At 37.9% G+C, this 19,040-nt stretch overlaps 1 protein-coding gene across 9 annotated transcripts in view; it reads right to left on the reverse strand.

The window, feature by feature from the left end:
- PPP1R9A (protein phosphatase 1 regulatory subunit 9A) overlaps positions 1-18,656 on the reverse strand; it is a 266,446-nt gene extending 247,790 nt beyond the window's left edge. For 2 of the 9 annotated variants that reach the window (XM_081080108.1, XM_081080104.1), the window contains exons 1-3: positions 18,584-18,605; positions 17,688-17,894; positions 14,777-16,410 (exon numbers count right to left, since the gene is read on the reverse strand). In XM_081080108.1, coding sequence (XP_080936234.1) covers positions 14,777-16,171 — 1,395 coding nt within the window. In that variant the 5' untranslated portion in view covers positions 16,172-16,410; positions 17,688-17,894; positions 18,584-18,605. Of the gene's footprint in view, positions 1-14,776; positions 16,411-17,687; positions 18,131-18,150; positions 18,230-18,583 lie in introns of those variants that run through there. The other 7 variants (XM_081080107.1, XM_081080100.1, XM_081080103.1 and 4 more) reach the window with 6 other exon arrangements.
- Positions 18,657-19,040: the final 384 nt, after the last annotated feature.

A 19,040-nucleotide genomic window follows, 5' to 3' on the forward strand; every position in this document is an offset into this window, starting at 1 on the left:
ACCACCAACACACAGGACTGAGGAACTACAGCAAAATGATGAGGTCATCTAGCCCTTAAGGTTCTTCAGTGATTCCTCATAGTTTGCATTTAATTTCCAACCCCTTAGTATACAAATTCTTCCTTGAAATACTACCTGCCTACATTCTTACACTACACACACACACACACACACACACACACACACACACACACCCTACTGTTCCTCCAGCTGTTCCGATTTATTTGTAGTTACCTCAAACATGCTTTTCCCTCAACTTAGAATGTCTCAAATTTCTACCTAATTCTTATCCATCTTTAAGGATTTAAGTATCACTTCATCTGAGAAAGCCCTCTGTGATGATTCCCCTCTTCTCAGTGAAGACAGACACCTCTGCTAAAGAGCATGTCTGCACCCTGTTACATGTAGGTGACCATGCGTACTGGCTGCCCTGGGTCACTGCTAGATTACACCTGTTGTCCCAACCTGAGTATTAATAACATTTCTTTCACTATCAAAAACTGTCCCTTTTGGAAAATAAACTATATGGTCATCCTGGACATTGTGCGATACAAAGACAACTAAGCAATGATCTATGCTCCTATCAAAAATAATAAATAAAACACATATTCACACTCAGACTATCTAACTTCTCAAATATGTGTAATTATCTTTCACCTCTTTTTATTCTGAAAAGAGCCACAGTTTGCAATAAATTCTGTAGGGCCACCTTCTGTATATACCTATATCACAATACTTATCACACTGTCCCATAAATGTTTTCTTCTCTTTCTATCTCCTGCACAAGACTATAAATTTCTTGAAGAGGAAGGGCTTGTCTTATTTAGCTTAATACCCACACAGCAGAGAACAAAGCTCAACACATATTAAGTATATTCAATAATGTCTGTTGACTGTCATCAATCAATTGAGAAGACAATGGTCTCTAAATAGCTGAAGCATAACCAGTTATTTATAAACACCCAAATAATAAGTGATTTATCAGCCTTGATTACTTCCCACACAGTAATTATAGAATGTTATAATCATACTAATCTCAAAACAAAAAAATATCAACAGTAATAACATCACATTTGACATACTAGCTCATTTTATTCAAATAATATGATGAACTTTCATATTGTTATGTATTCTTATCAACATCATTAACACGAAAAGGTGATTTTTTTTATGGAACACTTTGCATCTTCAGAAATGTATATAACTCAAAGAAGTTATTGTGTTTTTATTTAAAAAGAAAAGTGTAGAAAACAGCTTAGCAATTCTCTTCCTTAAAGTGACATTAAAAGCTATTTCTGCTGGGGAAAATGATATACATTATGTACATAAACAAATTTATATGAACATGCAAAGCCATTTCATATTTCATTCTAATAACTGTCAGACAGCCTCCAGATAATGTAATTCATGGAAGAAACACAGAGACAAAAAAACATGATTTCAAGACCTCAGATTATTTATTCCCATGAAGTTTATTACTAATTACTTATAAGTCACCGAGAAAAATGGGAAACTGTTTTCTGGATAAACCAAAGTCATATGTAGCAAAAGCATGATTAGAGAATGAGACAAGTGACTACCATAATAATTACAAAATTATAACTTAACTCTGGAATTAAAACAAAAAAATTTTCTAAAATCAAAATCAAAGGGGTGGGGGCAGAATGATCCAAAAAGTAATTCTGCTCTAATGACTCAAAACAACAAAAGAAACCACATTTTAGTAAACAGGTCAGGAAATACAAGGTGGTATGAGACTAAACAGTAAGAAATAATTCAATGGCCTTCTTTAATTAAATTTTCAATAATTTTCCTGTAAGAATACAGATATACTCACGTATTCAAGTTACCAAAGTTATGGCAAATTACTGCAATTTCTAAATAAGGAGCTTTACAACTTTCATATGGAACCTCAATTTTTATATTTTCTTGCAACTAATTACAAGCTTGGGCGATCACTCAAAGCAGAAATAAAGTTAAGGCAAAATGAATACTATCCTCTTCCACCCTCACAGCCATATCTCATGCAACCATACTTTAATGACTGCTTCTGGTTACTTATAAACTGTCATTACTTTACAGGGCAATAGATTGAGATTTCCCAAATAAAAAGGAACACAACAGCTTCAGCAGCAAGCCAGAGCAGGGACCAGAAAAGATTACAATCTATAATGGAATCACTCAGCCTTCATTTATAACTGCTAACTTGAAGGATTTTTACCTATAAATAAATTATACAATCATTATACATGTACAAATATTATCACTATTATCCCAGTTAGGGCCTTCAGAAGGGGGGGGGGGGGTGAGAGAATAGGAAAGGGGAAGGAGCATGGGGGACAGACATCAAAGGTTACTAACAATAACTGTGTGCCTACTATGTTCCAGGCAATGTGACCATCCTGGAGACAAAACCATGAAACAGATAAAAGTCTCTGCCTTCCAAGTGTATACAAACTTTCTTAAGAAGATCTTATGTCAGCAGGATGTGAATCCAGGTCTGATTTCAAACCATGTGATCTTCATACTACTACGACTGCATAATGCCCCAAGGGGGAGAATCACTTCAGCAAGTTTTCTAAGACAAAGGCCAAAGAACAGCCCCTGTTCTTCTGGGGGGAATTGACATGGGGGCGGGGAGATTGAGTTTTTCCCTGAAACAGCTTCATAGGGCACAACCAAATAAGAAACCCTGACTGTGACGGTTAATTTTATGTGTCAACATGGCTAGGTCCCGCTACCTGGCCAAACATTATTTTGATGTTTCTGTCTTAGTGTTTTTGAATGAGATTAACATATAAATTGGGTGACTCTGAGTAAAGCAGATTGCCCTCCATAATGAGAGAGGGCCTCATCCAATCAGATGATGGCCTGAATAGAAAAAAAGACTGACTTCCCCTGAGCAAAAAGGAGTTCTCCACCAGGCAGCCTTTGGACTTGAACCTTGAGTCTCCAACCTGGGTCTTTCCCTGGGGCTCCAGCTTGACAACATTTGGACTTAAAATACAACACCAGCTCTTCCCTGGGTCTACATCCTACCAGGCCAACCTGCAGATCTTGGACTTGCCAGCCTCCATTATCATGTGAGCCAATTCCTTAAATCAATCAATCAATCAATATTTCTCTCTCCATATATGTACAGATAGATAGATAGATAGATAGATAGATAGATAGATAGACAGACAGACAGACAGACAGACAGACAGGTTACACACACACACACACACACACACACACACACACACACACAAACACAGCCCCTGTTAGTCTGTTTCTCTGGAGAACACTGACTAATATATTACCTAAACATTAAATACAAGACATGGAAAAAAGATACCTTCAAAAGTATTTCATATCAATGTTTGTAGTTTATTTCTATAATCCTCCAGTGATATGGATCAACTCTACTTAGTCAATGGTTCCTTTCTAAATTAAGGGTAAGAATTTCACAAGACATTAAGAGCCAAAACCAAGTAACCTCAAACTAAAACTTCTGACTGCTACATCTGCAAATGGAGCAATCTGAGAGCTCTCTAGTTCCTTAAACATATGAGTCACAGAACTCATTATTCAGAAAAGGAATCAACAATATAAAAATTCCATAAGCATCATAGTCTCCAATGGAAAAACACAAGTATGTCAAACTCAGATGGGTGGATAATAATATTGACTTTTTTCCTCTAATTAATCCTTACAATGATATACAAACATCTAAGTATTACTATTATAAACTCAGTATTAAATAAAATACAAATAAAATTTAGTAGCCATATAATGTTATAGTAACGTTTAAGTATACCTAATGAAAAGTGATAATGTAGCACCAGATTATATACTACAGTAATTTAATTAGGACTTCACCAGAGCTTATGAAATGCCAAATTGCTTAAAACTGCAAGATTTGAATTATCAGTTGATCTAATTAGGCCAGAAGCAGTACTTTAAATTTCCAATTTCAGAAAACTCTGCCACCCAACAAAAATATTTTTTTATCATTTATAATTTCCAGCATTATCTACCAAAGCATTTCAAAGGGGGAACACTACCCAATGCATGAGAGGAACTGACCCTTTGACTATAACTAAAAATATTATATACTACCATATAGTCTAATCATACATCAAATGATTCTCTTCTCAGCTAAAAGTTTTGTTAAGAAGAACAACAGGAAACTACATATTGGCTGGTGTTTTGGAACAGGAAACACATTCAAAAGGACACTGTGGAGGTCTAGAACTCAAAATCCTGTTTTTAACTGGGTATATGCTAGTGTTTTCATAGGATTACAGACATATAGGCAAGATACTAAACTTGACTACTCTCTCAACTTCTGAGAGAAAAAGCCTGTTTACGCTCAGTCATTTAACAGATCAAAAAGAAAGACACTCTCATGTGAGAGAATTGCTATGCTTTCTTTAAACAACTATTTATTAATTTTAGTAAGACTACTCATTAAGATTATTTTTCACTTCAAATCCAGAATATATGTCCATTTTTAAAAGCATATTTTAAATAACACATTAGGATATCACACATACACAAGAAACTCAAGGAAATAAACTTCAACACATATGCAAAAGTTATCATAATTTAAAATACATTGGAAGGTCTACCCCCATAATACTTAGAAGCTTAGCCACAAACATGGAATCAAATTTACCAAGGATTAAAAAGTGTGCACTTAATGAATTCAACTGCCAAAAGTTCACCCACTTTCTTAAACTAACACTTTTTTCAGTATTCCATAAATTTGTACTCTTCAACCACATTTTTTTTCTGTTACAATAACCTCCAAAGAAAACTGCATTAAAAATTAATTATTATAATTTTGAATAGTATATTAAAATATGTTTTTATCAATTTCGTAAGTTGCTATTGCCGACCATTCCAATTGTGATCTCATCATCATTTTAATATAATTAAAGCGGTAACATATGTCCATTGTAGAAAATTTAGTAAATCTAGAAAAATATAAATAATTTATTGAAACATCACCTTTATTCTCTCCATCCAGAAATTACCAGAATCACAATAAAAATGCATACTAAGTATCTAACCAGTCTTTACCCCATATTATACTATGAAGTATTTCTCATCTTTAAAAATTTTGTAACAGCTCCATCCTATCACACTGTATGTGTATATCATCATGAGTTTAACTACAGCCCTATTACTGGATATGTGAGTACTTTTAACTTTCTATCAAGACAAATGACACTTTGATAAACTCCTTACTACTAACAATCAATAACAAAAAAGGCAATAAACAACATTCAGAACTCATACCCAAAAAAGGCATGTAAACACATGAAAACATTCAAACTCACCAATAAATCAACATACTACATGGAAATTATGAGACATTTTTTACCTACCAAATTGAAAACTATAAAGTATATAAATAATATACAAAGTATATAAATATATAAAGTATATAAATAACACTAAGTACTGGTAAAGGGATTGTGAGAAAACCATTCCAATGCAATGCTAATTATAAACTAACACAATCGTTTTGAATAATAATTCAGTCAGTATGTATTCAAGGTCTTTAAAATATTTTAGCCAATAATTTTGTTTTAGCGACCTATCCTAAATAAATAATAAGTAATTTTAGATACTGAACAAAATACTGTATATAAGGATAATTCCCTTTTAATGTTAATTTAGTGTCATGCACAGATAGCAAAAGTCCATAAAGACCTCATCAAAGAATGATTAGTATCATTCTTATATTCTGCATTCCCAATTATATCATGGATTTTCATTTCTGGTTCAGCTTTTATTTTTCATAAGGTTTGTATGTGTGCTTGTTTCTTTGACTATTCAGTGCTCAGTATTAAAATTTCTAAGAGGAAATGGGTGCTTTGGGCATAGCATGTAATATAATAACTGATGCACAACTTAATTTACTGCCCTTTATTATTCTACCTACAGAATAAACTTCTAAAAATAAGTATGTTTTATGTATTGGTGCACAAGATGATAGTGAAACACCCTACAATAAAGTTTGCCTTTCCCCCAAGGAATGGTTTAAGAAGAAAATACTTGTATCAGTTGATTCATAATAAAAAGTGTGAATTTATATTTTTTCCTTCCTTTGTAACAACTTTGTACATCCATTTTACCTGAAACAAGTGCTTAGTAAAAGAACCCATCAATACAGCACTGACTCACAAGTGGATATTAAACACCAACCAATAAAGTTGTTTTTCTCTCTCGTCTACTGAGGTCCCTTACAGTGTTAGAAAAATCATTCAAAAGCCTGAACAGGTACACCTCTGACTTAAGTACTATTTAAAATCCTGGTACTCGGGGTTAGACAAGTTTTCCAATACTATAAATGTACCGTCCACGAAGCTCTGTCCTGACGTGCTTTTGAAAGAAATGCAGAAGTAAAAAGTAGTTTTTGGAGGCGAGATCTGAAGTGGATGAAAGAGAAAGGTTGCACCTCATTGTAGAATGACAGACTCGAGGCACAGAGTCACTCAGTTTCTCAGGGCCATGCCACTCCAAAAGTACCAAGGGAAAAACACCAAATGCCTATTTTGAAGCCTCTTACCCGTTTCTACTGGAAAGAAGCCTCCATAGTCATGACTCTTATCTTTTTGACCCTTGCCAATGATGACGTGTCCCAGTCGAGCCCACTGGATTTCAGCTGGTACAGAAAATAATTTGGAAGATGAGTATTCCCCAGAACAATACTCATTATCTGACTTTAAAAAGAGGAGACTAACATGTCTATGAGCCATTTCATCTAAAACCCCTTTCCTTATACATAAACATATAAGGAATGGATTTAACTCTACAAACACGTTTTAAAAATACCTCTGAAATAGATTAAATAAGCAAAGAACAAAACTTTCCTTTTCCTACAACATTAAATTTCCAGATATCTTTATACTCTGCCTAGTTCGCTGTCCTTTTTGTAAGGATAAGTGCATGAGATAGAGAGCAAGTTAGGCTAAAAAATTAGGAATTGTGCAAAAAAAAAATTATCAATATCTCCATCATGCTGAACTATGCTGTAAAGCTATTTCCAGAACAAAAGTGAGTGAAGCAATTAATATGTCAGCAACTGTATTACAAAACATTTCTTCCTTTATTCTTAGGTTCCTTAGCAGGGTGTTTTAATATATAGTTCAAACGATACTTTCAAAAGTCAAATGGCTCAGAGCCACACTATAAAAAGGTACTCCCTTACATGTAACATTTTAATAACTTTAAAATTTGTACTATAATCTATAGGATAAATAATATTTTCAAGAGCGATTTAATATAAATTCTTCATTTGGATGTTTCAACAAAAGATGGCCAAACTTTTCCCTTCGAAATAATAACACAAATATTTATAATAACGGTACTATACAAATATGTTTTAAGAGATAATCAGAGAATCAGATGTTAAAGCTGAGAAAGGGTCTTAGCAATGAAGTACAAGTAAGACAGCCTCAATTACAAATAAGAAAACCAAGGCCTCAAGAGGCAGATCTGTCCAAGTCTACAAAATATCAAGTAATTCTTGCTGTTACTTTCATTCAGTTAATAATAATAGTAAGATATATAATATGCTTAAGTAGACAATATGCAATAAACTAAATAAATGCCTGCCCAAAATCACTCATCTCATAGATCGTTATATTACAGATAATAGCAAGTATGGCATATGAAATCTATACTGAAATGTTGAAGGAGGAGAATTTTAAAAATAAAGAGAGAAGTTTGTCCATGAACAATTCTAGTAACAGAATCATGAAAGCAACAACATAAGAGCAGTAGGATGGAAATAAGCATCAGATCATTAGGAAAAGACAAGGGTCCCTAGATGCTGTGAAAGACCAGTGTATAGACGGAAATCTGCATTTGCACTATTTGTGCCTCTAAAGACACGCTCTGCTGAAGCAAACACGTAGGCTTCATTAGCATAACTTCAGATTACATGAAGAGAAGTGCAGTGTCCCAGAAATGGGAATTACTTCAACCGTCCCCTTTGCTACATATTCTTCCTCAGTTTACAAATATGTACCCTCATCCCTTCCTGAACCCTGCTGTCTCCTCAGCTTCTTATCTTCTTACTCTCTATGACATTACATAAAAGGGCAGACAGCATTTGTTGCTACCACATCTTGTCCTTTAATTTTTAGACCATGTCACCATGCAGAAAACTCTTTTGCCCTTGTTCTCTAGACTTTCCTATAATCTGTCGTCCTCACAGTATCTTAAATTTTAATATATCCCAAGTCATACTCTTTTTCATACTACATTCCTTTTAGAAAGCATGCCCCTGATTCCATTTCTAGGAAATGTCCAGAAGAGGCAAATCCACAGAGACAGAAAGTAGACTACTGTTTGCCAGAGGATGCGGGAGGAAGCAGAATTGGGAGTGACTGCTGGCAGGCACAGGGATTCTTTCTAGGGTGATGGAAATGTTCTAGAATTAGATAATAGTGACAGATATACAACACTGTGAATATACTGAGAACCACTGAACTGTATACTTTAAAATGGTAAATTTTATGGTATTTGAATTTTATCTCAATAAAAAATTGCAAATTTAAAAACAAATGAAAATAAGCACGTGCACACGCGTGTGCACTCTCACACACAGCATGTCCCTCCTAACTTTCCTTTTACCTTGCAAAATAATAAACTCCCCGTAGTGGAATTATTCAAGCTGAGGCTGAATGATCATCTGTCAGCAATCTGCCAGTGATGGGCTAACTGAAGTGAGTGGGAAATTACACTAGATTACCTTTAAGTACTTTTCATCTTTAAGTTGCTATGTCATAAACCAAGATGAGGAGATCAGAACCAGGGGAAATTTTTTTAAGTGACTCCGAATAAAAAATATAAAGAATTATTTGAAAAGTTGTATTCCAATTCAAAATGAGAACTGTAGAATATAAGGAAGCAAAAGAACAAAACTGAACTCGATCCAAAAAGGGCTTAGAAAATTATGGGAAAAAAATTAAAAATCTAAAGTTATGTTATCTAACAGCACACAAACTGAGAAATAATATTCAGAGTTTAATATAGTAATATTTGTTTCGTTGATACAGAATATGTCCTATATCGAGTTGTATTTTTCTACAGAAATTCTAAAACCTTTTTACTTTTGAGTGGCAAACATGTTAGCCAAAAACGAATGCAGATCAGATTTAAATCAAATCACTACTGAGGGACATATTACCTTGGATTAATAAGGTAAATAATGTATGCATAACATAGTAAAGTTATTTTCCCCCAAATCCCAAATTCAGCCTTTTACCTTTAAAGTCCATTAACTCTACAACTAGTGTCCTTTGTGAGAAAGTTTAGAGAGGAAGACAAAATATTATGAATGATACAAAAAGCAAGAAACTTCAAATCTGTCTACAACAAATAAATGCCAGCAACTGTCTGTAATATTTTATTACACAAAAGAATTCCTTTTTATATGACAAATTACCCAAGTTCAATGAAAAAGAGGTATTAGTATACACACTCGATATTATAAAAGGGGTTCATTCAAAAATATTTATCTGGTTATGAACCACAGCTTACAAAATATCAAATTTTAAAAGAATGTCCAATTTAAAAGTTATGACATCAAAGTTATCCAAATAAAAGCAAGCTAAAGAAGATGACAATTCTTTTACTCTCTCAAGAAGTTTATTAACTCGGACTTCCAAAAGAATGAGAGAAATGAAATTCCTGAGTCTATCAAGAACTTCCTCCTCCTGTCTTTTTATAATTAAAAACTTAGACCACACAAAGAGTCTAGGATTCTTAATGACCCAAACTCCTTATGAATTTAGGGATCATAATCCACTTTAGTATATCCAGAAACAGAGAGCCTCATGCACTTTACAAGTTTACACCTGTTTGGTCTTCAAAGAATATTATTGCAAACAAGCAGCTACAGCAGACCCATCTGGAAAGCAGATTTGTTAAACGAGCTTTCCCAACATTTTGGGACCAGCCCCTTTCAGAAGCCAGGAGATTATACTTCAAAATCATATTCCAAAGAGCAGTCTGTTGACCAGAACCATCAGCACCAACTTGAGAGCTTGTCAGAAACGCAAAATCTCACCCCAGACCTACTGTTTTGTGAGTTTGCTGTATGATTTGAGAATTGTTGAGAATATTAAATTTTGTTATGAAGGTTGAGAAACTCATAAGAAGTGATAATATTTGATTATCTCACAAGCTAGTTGCTTATGAAAGAGGCAACACTCAGAAGACCAATTAAATATAGTGAGAGCTTGTAAGAGGAAGGCAAAATTCATAAGACGTGTTAAAAATAAGTAAGTTAGTAACCTGTAAGGCATTCCAAAATAGAAACTATGATGGAACAAACAAGAGCTTTACTTGTAGATAAAAAGGGATGGAAATATGAAGTTATCATCATGCCTTCTCTAGACTGACAGCTATGTCTTCTCCATTTCAGCTGCCCACCACAAACACTCGGTATGGTCCCATCCTGAACCCAAAGGTGCTCCCTACCCAAAACATGCAAATAAAACCCATAGCTCATCAGCAGGAAAACTGGCAAAGCTACAGCTGTATCTCACCGTATTTGTCCCCACTCTCTTCCTTAGAGCAAGTATGTATCACAAGCCCAGGGTATCCTTAGTCTGTAGAGTCCTTGCTCAAATATCAACTTTGGTCCTCATAATCACACCATTGGTGGGAGAGGCTGATGTGAAAAAAGGGGCAGGATACAGGAACATTGTGTACTCAGAACTCAGTGTGGTCCTTCCAACCTTGTTTGCACTGTCAGTGGATTAATTTACCCTGGGGCTTTCCTCTTGCTTCCTGCTGTGTGTTTTAAACTGATTTGATAAATCATGTGATTCAGGCCTTTTAATTTGGTTGCTGAGCCTGTCTATTCCATAACCTTTAAAATAGCTGGTAGTATACTTGGAGGCTAACCATCAAGGTAACTGCCCACAGAACACCTACTGCATCAGAAATCTGCATTTTAAAAGATCCCCAGGTGATTCATATGCATATTAAGTTTAAGAAGCACTGAGCAAGACAGAAAGAAAAAGCTCCACCGAGACAGAAATTTGGATCTCAGAACTATGCAGTGAATACCAACCTGAATAAAAGACCTCATGTACCCCCTGATAACGCAGAGCCCCAAATGAGGGAGAAAACGCTAAGGGAACCATTCTCAAAATCTGTCACGTAAGGTTTAGAGAAGGAAGCTAGCCCTTGGAGATTCTCCTCTGCACCCAGCTCTGTAGAGCTCAATACATACAGTTTGGGGAAACACTCAGAAAAGTATAGCAGAACGCCCCTCAACTTGAACCCTGCAATCTCCTTCTTGCTGGGAATTAAGAAAACGCCCTCTTTCAGATGCACTACGTTTCAAGAATCCCAACCCAAAAGACATAAGGCTACCACAAACAGAAAAAGGGTTATGACTTCCTTAGTAAAGCTGTAGTGACTTTAGAAAGATCATCCAAGAGCAGAATTGAGCAGAATAGCCAAAGACACATCCCTACTGGGTCGTCCACTTCCCACCTACCAGCAGTTTCTGACTTGATCAGCTCCAGTCATGTCATGTATCTATTACATTTGCATTGTTGCTGACATATAGTAAGGGCTCAGTAAATTTTCTGAATTAACAGGAAAAATAATAAAAAATGTCATCCTTTCTAGCCTTGATTTATCAAAGACAAATTTAATTAATTTAATCCCTTGGTTTAGAGACAGTCCTGAGAATGAAGGCATAATTCTACATCTCTAATTAGCATAGTTCATAACACTTCTTCATTCCCCATCTCAAGGTTGGATTTTAAATTTCCTGTTATTAATTTTACTTTCCCACTATGAAACACATTAACCTAGCCATGAAAAAACAACCCAACCATTTCTAAAAGTCATCAACAATTATGTATAAGGAATATGCTACACAGGAAAGATCAGCTCGTATTTTGATGTTTTTCTAAGTCCAGATTTAAGACCAAGATTTAAGATCAAGGAAAATATTTATTTAAAACATCTATAGAAGAATCGACATAGAAACTGAGGACATCATTACACATACAAAGATAAACAAGATCTAAACAAAAGGCTAAAGGTGTTGAGAATATTTACCCTACTGAAGAATGAGATGAGAGTATTATGAAAACTATGTCAAAGTTCTACAGAGCATTTCTATAAGGACTGTGCTCCCTATTGTTTCTGAAAGAGGGACTATATTTAAATTTCAAAGGAAATGGTTTAGGTTGGAAATCATAATTTCACATTCCATAAATAAGACTTCATGAAAAGAATAAAGAAACACACATATGGAATGGTCGAATATCTTCCCTTGCAAATGACCTACGGAATTCTGTTTACTCCATGCCACCTAGTATAGCCAAGGACAGTTAAACTACTCACTGGACATTAGACGTTTCAGCACAAGTTTTTACACTGTTACACGGGGTTTAAATACCATGTGTTTAAGAACTGACTCTCCAAGCTCACAGAGAAAAGAGGTAATCGTATAAGTTTCTGTCTCCTGAAGCTAACAGCATGAAAACAGACACATGATAAGCCTTCAATAAATATTTACTGACTTCAATTAAGTATTACCACTTTCTGAGACAAAACTCTTAATTGGTAATTAATCTAAACACCATCACCACCACTGTCCAGTAGAAATGTAGTTTTCAAAATTCCAAGTGAATCGACTTACATGTTAAACAATGGGAACAACAAGAAAGTAATTGTGTTATTCATTATAAAAGGCAAAGAAAGACTCCTCTGTTTGCAAACTTAATCCACTCCAAATAGTACTGTTAACTGCCCACTAAAACGCAGGGCATTATCTTTCTGTTTCACAATCTTTTTGCTTGATCTATGTTCTTGATGAAATGTGTTAAACTTAAATGTATGTATTCGATTTCATTCTTTGTTATATGAAATACATAGTATCTTTATTATTTGAAAATTAAAAAGCAAAATGCTTATTGTTATAATAAGCAATAGTAGAAAAAAGAATCACTTGAATTTCAAAATATCATACCCCAAAACCTGGTTTAACCATATATGCATAACCACATTTCAATGACAAATCCTGTAAAATTCATTAAATCTATTATTGTGCAGTTATGTTTTGGGCAGTACAGGACTCAAATACAAAGCTGGTGCTCCACTTGGTTGAGTGAGTAGCGTCTTACTTGATAAATTTTCATAAGCTGCTAGGGAGTCAGTCATTGGTTTTAACGAACTCCTTGAAGAGTTCATTTCAGATATTCTTGCTTTGCTCATGTGAAACAATTTAATCTTATTGCTTTCTTCCTAAGGGTAGAAAGATAATGTTCACAGGAGAGCTGCAAAAGGGACATGAATGGTGAAACTTAGGAGCACAATGAACAGGCCTGGAACAAGCTCACTAAAGAGCGTGCCTGGAATTGGGCGGGGGAGGTGTGAGGGGCATGGAATGAGGAAGGTAGCAAAGCACTACAAAGAAAGTTACCTTACTCAGAAACTAGACTCACATCTCTAGTTATTTTAAACACAGTAACTTGACATGGCCCATTCTGATCCAGAACTTTTGCCTTACACTTATGAAATGAAAGTTTGCCGGCTAACACCTGTAGATAATTTCATAGATGATCATTTCAAAATAGTATTGTATCATTAAAACAAGATCAGATTTCTCTTTGCTATGTAAAATATTTATCTCACAGCCTTATATGGGGGTTTCATACGATGAAAATGATAATAGTGATTTTAGATTTTGAGAAGAAAATTTTAAAAGATACTATATTAAATTCCAAATCGATCATATATACACAGTGTATAAGCCAGAAGCCCCTAGGAAGTGGTTTCAAACTACACAATTCTGCCACTGCAACCCTCCAGATTCCCTAGGAGAGCATGCCAGAATCTTAGGACAGAGCCGGTGGGCAAGCACACTTTTAAAAAGAACTCCAGGAGATTCTGATACTCAACCAACCACCTCCTACCCCTATTGCCATTACCAGCTAATAACTTTCCCCACCCACTGCTAATGTATTATGTGCTATTTTTCTATACCAAATGTTAACTAAGTGAAGTCGTTAGAATAGAGAATCTGAATTCAGATGGTATTTATCCAGTTTTTAAGAAGTAAAAATAAATCCATGAATGACAAATCAACTTAACTTCCTTTCCCAAAATTTCATTTTAAAGCTACAGATCAAATTCTGAACTCAAAGCTATTGACAGAGATAGCTTTCCATTAAAGTATTTAAGTCCGCTAATATATTTTCATTAATCAAACTCTCACTACCAAGTAGCAGCACAAAAAAAAAGTTCCAATGTTCCTCACAATCCACTTACACTTAAGGGATAACTAAGATTTTTTTAAGCAAGGAAATAAAGATTATTATTTCAAGGTTACCATAACTCTCCCATTGTACACTGTACATTATACCTTATACCTAGTGTTTAGAGTTATTATTTATGGGTAATCTTAAGTAAAACTAGTTAAAGAAGTAACTCTATTTCGAGCTAACACTCCTGGTTTTCAGTGTTATTATTCACTCTATTCACTCTAATCCATTGGAATGTATCTCACAATCCCCAAACTCTTCAACTTTACTATTACTCAGTACTGGTTTATGCAACTCACATTAGAAAATATGATTGATAGCTCTCAAACTCCGAACTCTTAAAATCACCTGAACAACCTGTGTATATCAACAACCTTGAATTCCTTCCAGTTGTCAAAATCTATTCTGCATACAGTTAGGCCAAATTACAAAGAAAACGTGGAAAAAACTTTGAAAACAAACTGAGAAAACATACTTACCTTAATTGGAGCACTACTAAACTTAATTTTCCTATTTGCTGGAATATCCTCTTCTTCCGGCAATCCAACGATTTCCGAGTATTCCATGTCAGGTTGATAGTAATTGTTTTCATCACTATCTTCCTGCTCATCCTGTTCTGTGCCTGTCTCTCCCCAGTCTGAATTATACCTGGATCTTACCCTATACACATTATAGTCACTATGCATGTAAACATGGGAACTCTCAAAATTATTTGAATCTTCAGATACTCCCTTCCCACCACTGGATCCAGAAACATCAGCAGAGGTAAAACCACCACCTGCAAGTTCTTTCTTCTGTTGCATTGCTGCCTCACTCCCAACCAAATTAGCTTCAGGGTCTTCTAAAGGTTCATTTTGTGGTGAAGGGATGTCAGACTCGGGCATTGCCTTATTCTCAGCACAAGGTTCCTCAGGAATGTCTTTGTCTATTCTGTCAGGAGTCTCTTGGTTAGATGTGGAGTCCTGGGCTTCCTGGCTCTGCTGTATCTCTTCACTAGGCATCGAAGCTAGAGAGGTACTTTTCGAAGCCACTTTTGGTCCTGGAGTTGTAATACTCTTCTGAGCATTCTCTGCATCATCACCGTGTTTTCTTGGAGGAGACCAAGAATTAGAATCCTTAAGGTGACCAAAGGTGTCAAGATTTGTAACAGTCACAGATGGTAAATTCAGGGGATAATGCCCAGTCACTGAGTATTCATTGTTTTCAGCTTTGTCAGAAACGATGGCACTGGGGGAGTCGGTGTTCTCAAATACTGCACTCAGTTGACTCACAGTTGGGGAGACAGCCTCTGTCCGGGAGCTAAGGCTGTCCAGGGAATCAGTACTGCCTCTGTTGGACTTCGAACCACCCCATTCATCCTGAGGTTCACTCCCCATAGCTTTCTCTTTCTTTGGGGAATACCGGTTGTTTTGTCCTGATTCATGCATACTTCTCTCAAACAACTTCCGAGTTTCTGTGAACTTAGAATATGAAGGGCCATCATACATTGTGTCAAATCTACTAATTCGTTCTGAAACAGAGGACTCCAACTTAACAACTGAGCCATCTGTTTTCTCCAGAAATTCTCTGGGCTTCATTCTTCTCTGAGGAGATGAAGGGCCACCTTTCCCTCTTGTTTTGGCAATGACTGCAGCATTCTCATTGGGTTCCATACCCATCTGCATAAACAGATTTTTAATTCTGTTGACATTGGAGCCATATTTCCTTCCCCTGCTCTGCTGAGAGCCCTCACCTTCTTTTGCTTTTTGTTCTCCATCTGACTTGGGTTTGTCAAAGGTACTTTTCAGTGCCTGGAACTCAGTTCTATATGCATTCCTGTGAGGAGAGGCACTTCTGAGAGTGGTTCGTTCACCTGAAGACTCGGTTTTCAACATTTTGACTTCAGGGTGAAAAGCCAATGTTCATAATGATCAGGAAAAAACAAAAACAAAAAAACAAAAACAAAAACAAAAAAAAACAGAACACCTCTCTTCTCTAATCACCAGTATTTGGTCAAGGAAAAGACCTTTCAAATGGCATACTGTGTCAGTGATCCTCCCAACAGGTGTTATAGGAAATTATTCAGTCAAGAGTTACACAAAATGGCTTTTTCAAAGCAAGACTACAGGTTCATCTGTAATAGAAAAGAATGAATTTCTGAATTCATTTACTTGTTTGAATTTATGTTCAATCAACTAATACACACTTTTCAAAGTGGCTTCAAACACAGGAAATTACTTATTGAAATGGGAATTTAGAAGCCAAGAATTTAAATGTTATAACTCTGATTGGTCTTTGGCAATAAAAATGTTTCAAACACAATTTGGAGATCTCAACCAATATCACACACATACACACATACAAGTTACACAATAAGTACACTTGAAAGCAATACTTTAGCCCAAGTTTTTGTTGCTTTCGTGAGTGACCTTTAAAGAAACCAGCAGTTCATATATCTTTAAGAAATAAAACTGTCCAGAAAAATGAACTTGATTTGGGACTCCACATCAGGTAGAACTTATTCTTTCCGTGTAAGTACAATTAAAGTTTGGAATCTATGTTCACAAATTCCAACACATACCCATAGAGGCTTATTTGCCTCTTTCTGATCCAATATTCTCATTACAGCATCCCCAAAGCAACATTAGTACAATTTCAGACTAAAACAGAACTAAGCAGAAGAAAGTTCTTAAATGGCAATACGTTTCACTCTTAGTTCTACCAAATATTTGGAAGTTTCCTAAGGGTGGATATTATTGATTATAGAGAGGGATGTAGAACATCATGGGAATAAATGCATGAGACTGTGACGATCAGAAAGCAAATGTACCATGAAACCTTTCCATAACCCTGATTTGTTTATTCCGACTTGGCCTCTAACTTACTACAAGCTCAAAATGCAATGCAATGCAGGCTTGCTGGTCTCCTAGAGCCCACAGCTGGATTTTGTATCAATAGGCCAGCAATCAAATACTTCAAAATCTTCTGAGGAGCAGACAATGTAGTTCTAAAGATTTTTCATTTTGTTTTTGTTTTTGTTTTTAATGTTAGGCCAAGCCTTATCACCCTCACGCACAATCGGCTGAAGGAGCACACACTTTCACTTAAATCTTCTCCAAACTCGGCTCCTGGCCCAGCACGCATGCATGGCCCATGCAGACAAACAAGAAAGGCTTTAAGAGTGTGGTGCCTGGTTTGGGTTTTTTTTTTTGTCTTTTTTTTTTCTCCCAAAGCATCGACAATCTCCTACCCTGACATTTGCTTAAGGCTTACACGCCCTCCCCTCCCCCCCCCACACCCCTAACTCCCTCCCCCGCCAATTCGAACCCAAGGGGGCGGGGGCGGGGGAGATGGGGCCGCCGGAGGATTCAAAACCTGCCCTCACAAAAGACAAACATAAATAACACCAACTTGAGAGGCGGCCGATTCCCAAGCCTGGTTCGGGACGCAATCCCTCGGCCCCGGGGCAGGGCCGGGAGAGCAGGTGACGCCAAGCGCTACGGTAGGAGGTCGCAGTCTAGCTTTGTGCCAAGAAGCACCTGAAGTCCTAGCACATTGGCTGCGGCTCCCGGCTGCTGCCAGGCGGATCCCAGTGTGGCACGGGGAGAGCTGAGCTCCCTGGCCACATAAAAATAAAAAAGGAACAAGGAAAAAAAAATTACAGGGTAATGATCATAAATCCCTTTGTTTTTCCTCCCAATGTGCCAGGAAACAATAGATCCCACTGATAATGCCTCCGATCCTCAACCTATCGCTCCCAACCACAACCCACCCCCACCCCCAGCCTGCAACTCAGCCTTTGTACATCCCAATGTTTTTCCTCTTCATCTTCACCCTCCCCAACTCCTCGCCCCGCGCACAGCCTCCCCCTTACCCGAGCGGGAGCCGCCGCCGGCGGGGAGGGTCAGGCGGCCGCGGCTCCCACCCCCTCCTCCGAGGTTCCCCCCGCCCCCCGGTGGCCGCGGCTCGGCTCCGCGCCGCCCGCTCCGTGCCCTCCACCCGCTCCTCACAACGCAGCGCGGAGGGCGGCCGCTTCCACTCGCGCGGCGGCCCCCACGCGCGCTTTGCCCGCGGCGGGCTGCCTCGGGAGGCGCCCGGCGCTCCCCAACGCCATTGCGGGCGGGCGGCGGCCGGGCCCCTAGGCTCCCGCACACTCGGGCGGGCCTGGGGCGGTGGGGTCCCGGCCGGGGAAGGGGCTTCGCCCACGTGCGGTCACCCGCGCCCGGCCGTTTGGTGGCCGGGGAGTCAGGGTGTAATGGGGGAGAGGCCTCGGGGGCGAGGAAGGCCTGGGGTAACAGGTGCCTCACCTCGGCTGATGGGATTAACTCTAGGGCCGCAGAGAGAGAGAGAGAGAGAGAGAAAGAGAGAGAGCCGGGCAGCAAAATCCCAGGAGAGGGAGAGAGAGAGGGAGCCTCTGGCGGCCAACCGAGGGCGAAAAGCACCGGCCCACGGCGAGGCCGCTCCACCCCTTTGGCGGTGGGCGAGGGGCCTGTCCGACCTGGGGCAAGGCCTCTCCTTCTGGGGCCTGACCTCCTTTCTGCTTGGGTGTTGACTCAGCGGGAACCGGGGTCCCACAAAATCTACAGTTAACTCCATGACCCCAGAGCATCTAAACCCCCGGGGCCATTCTCCTGGCCCAAGGCGTCCACCTAGGCCCAGATCCCAGATCCCAGATCCCGTGTGGCCTCCACCAACCGACTGCACTCCACCTAACACCCACCTTGACCTTAAGGCTCCACTGCTAAAAGGAAAAGGATGAGGTCT

Source organism: Rhinolophus hipposideros (genome assembly GCF_964194185.1).
Source record: "Rhinolophus hipposideros genome assembly, chromosome: 18".
Classification (NCBI taxonomy): Eukaryota; Metazoa; Chordata; class Mammalia; order Chiroptera; family Rhinolophidae; genus Rhinolophus; species Rhinolophus hipposideros.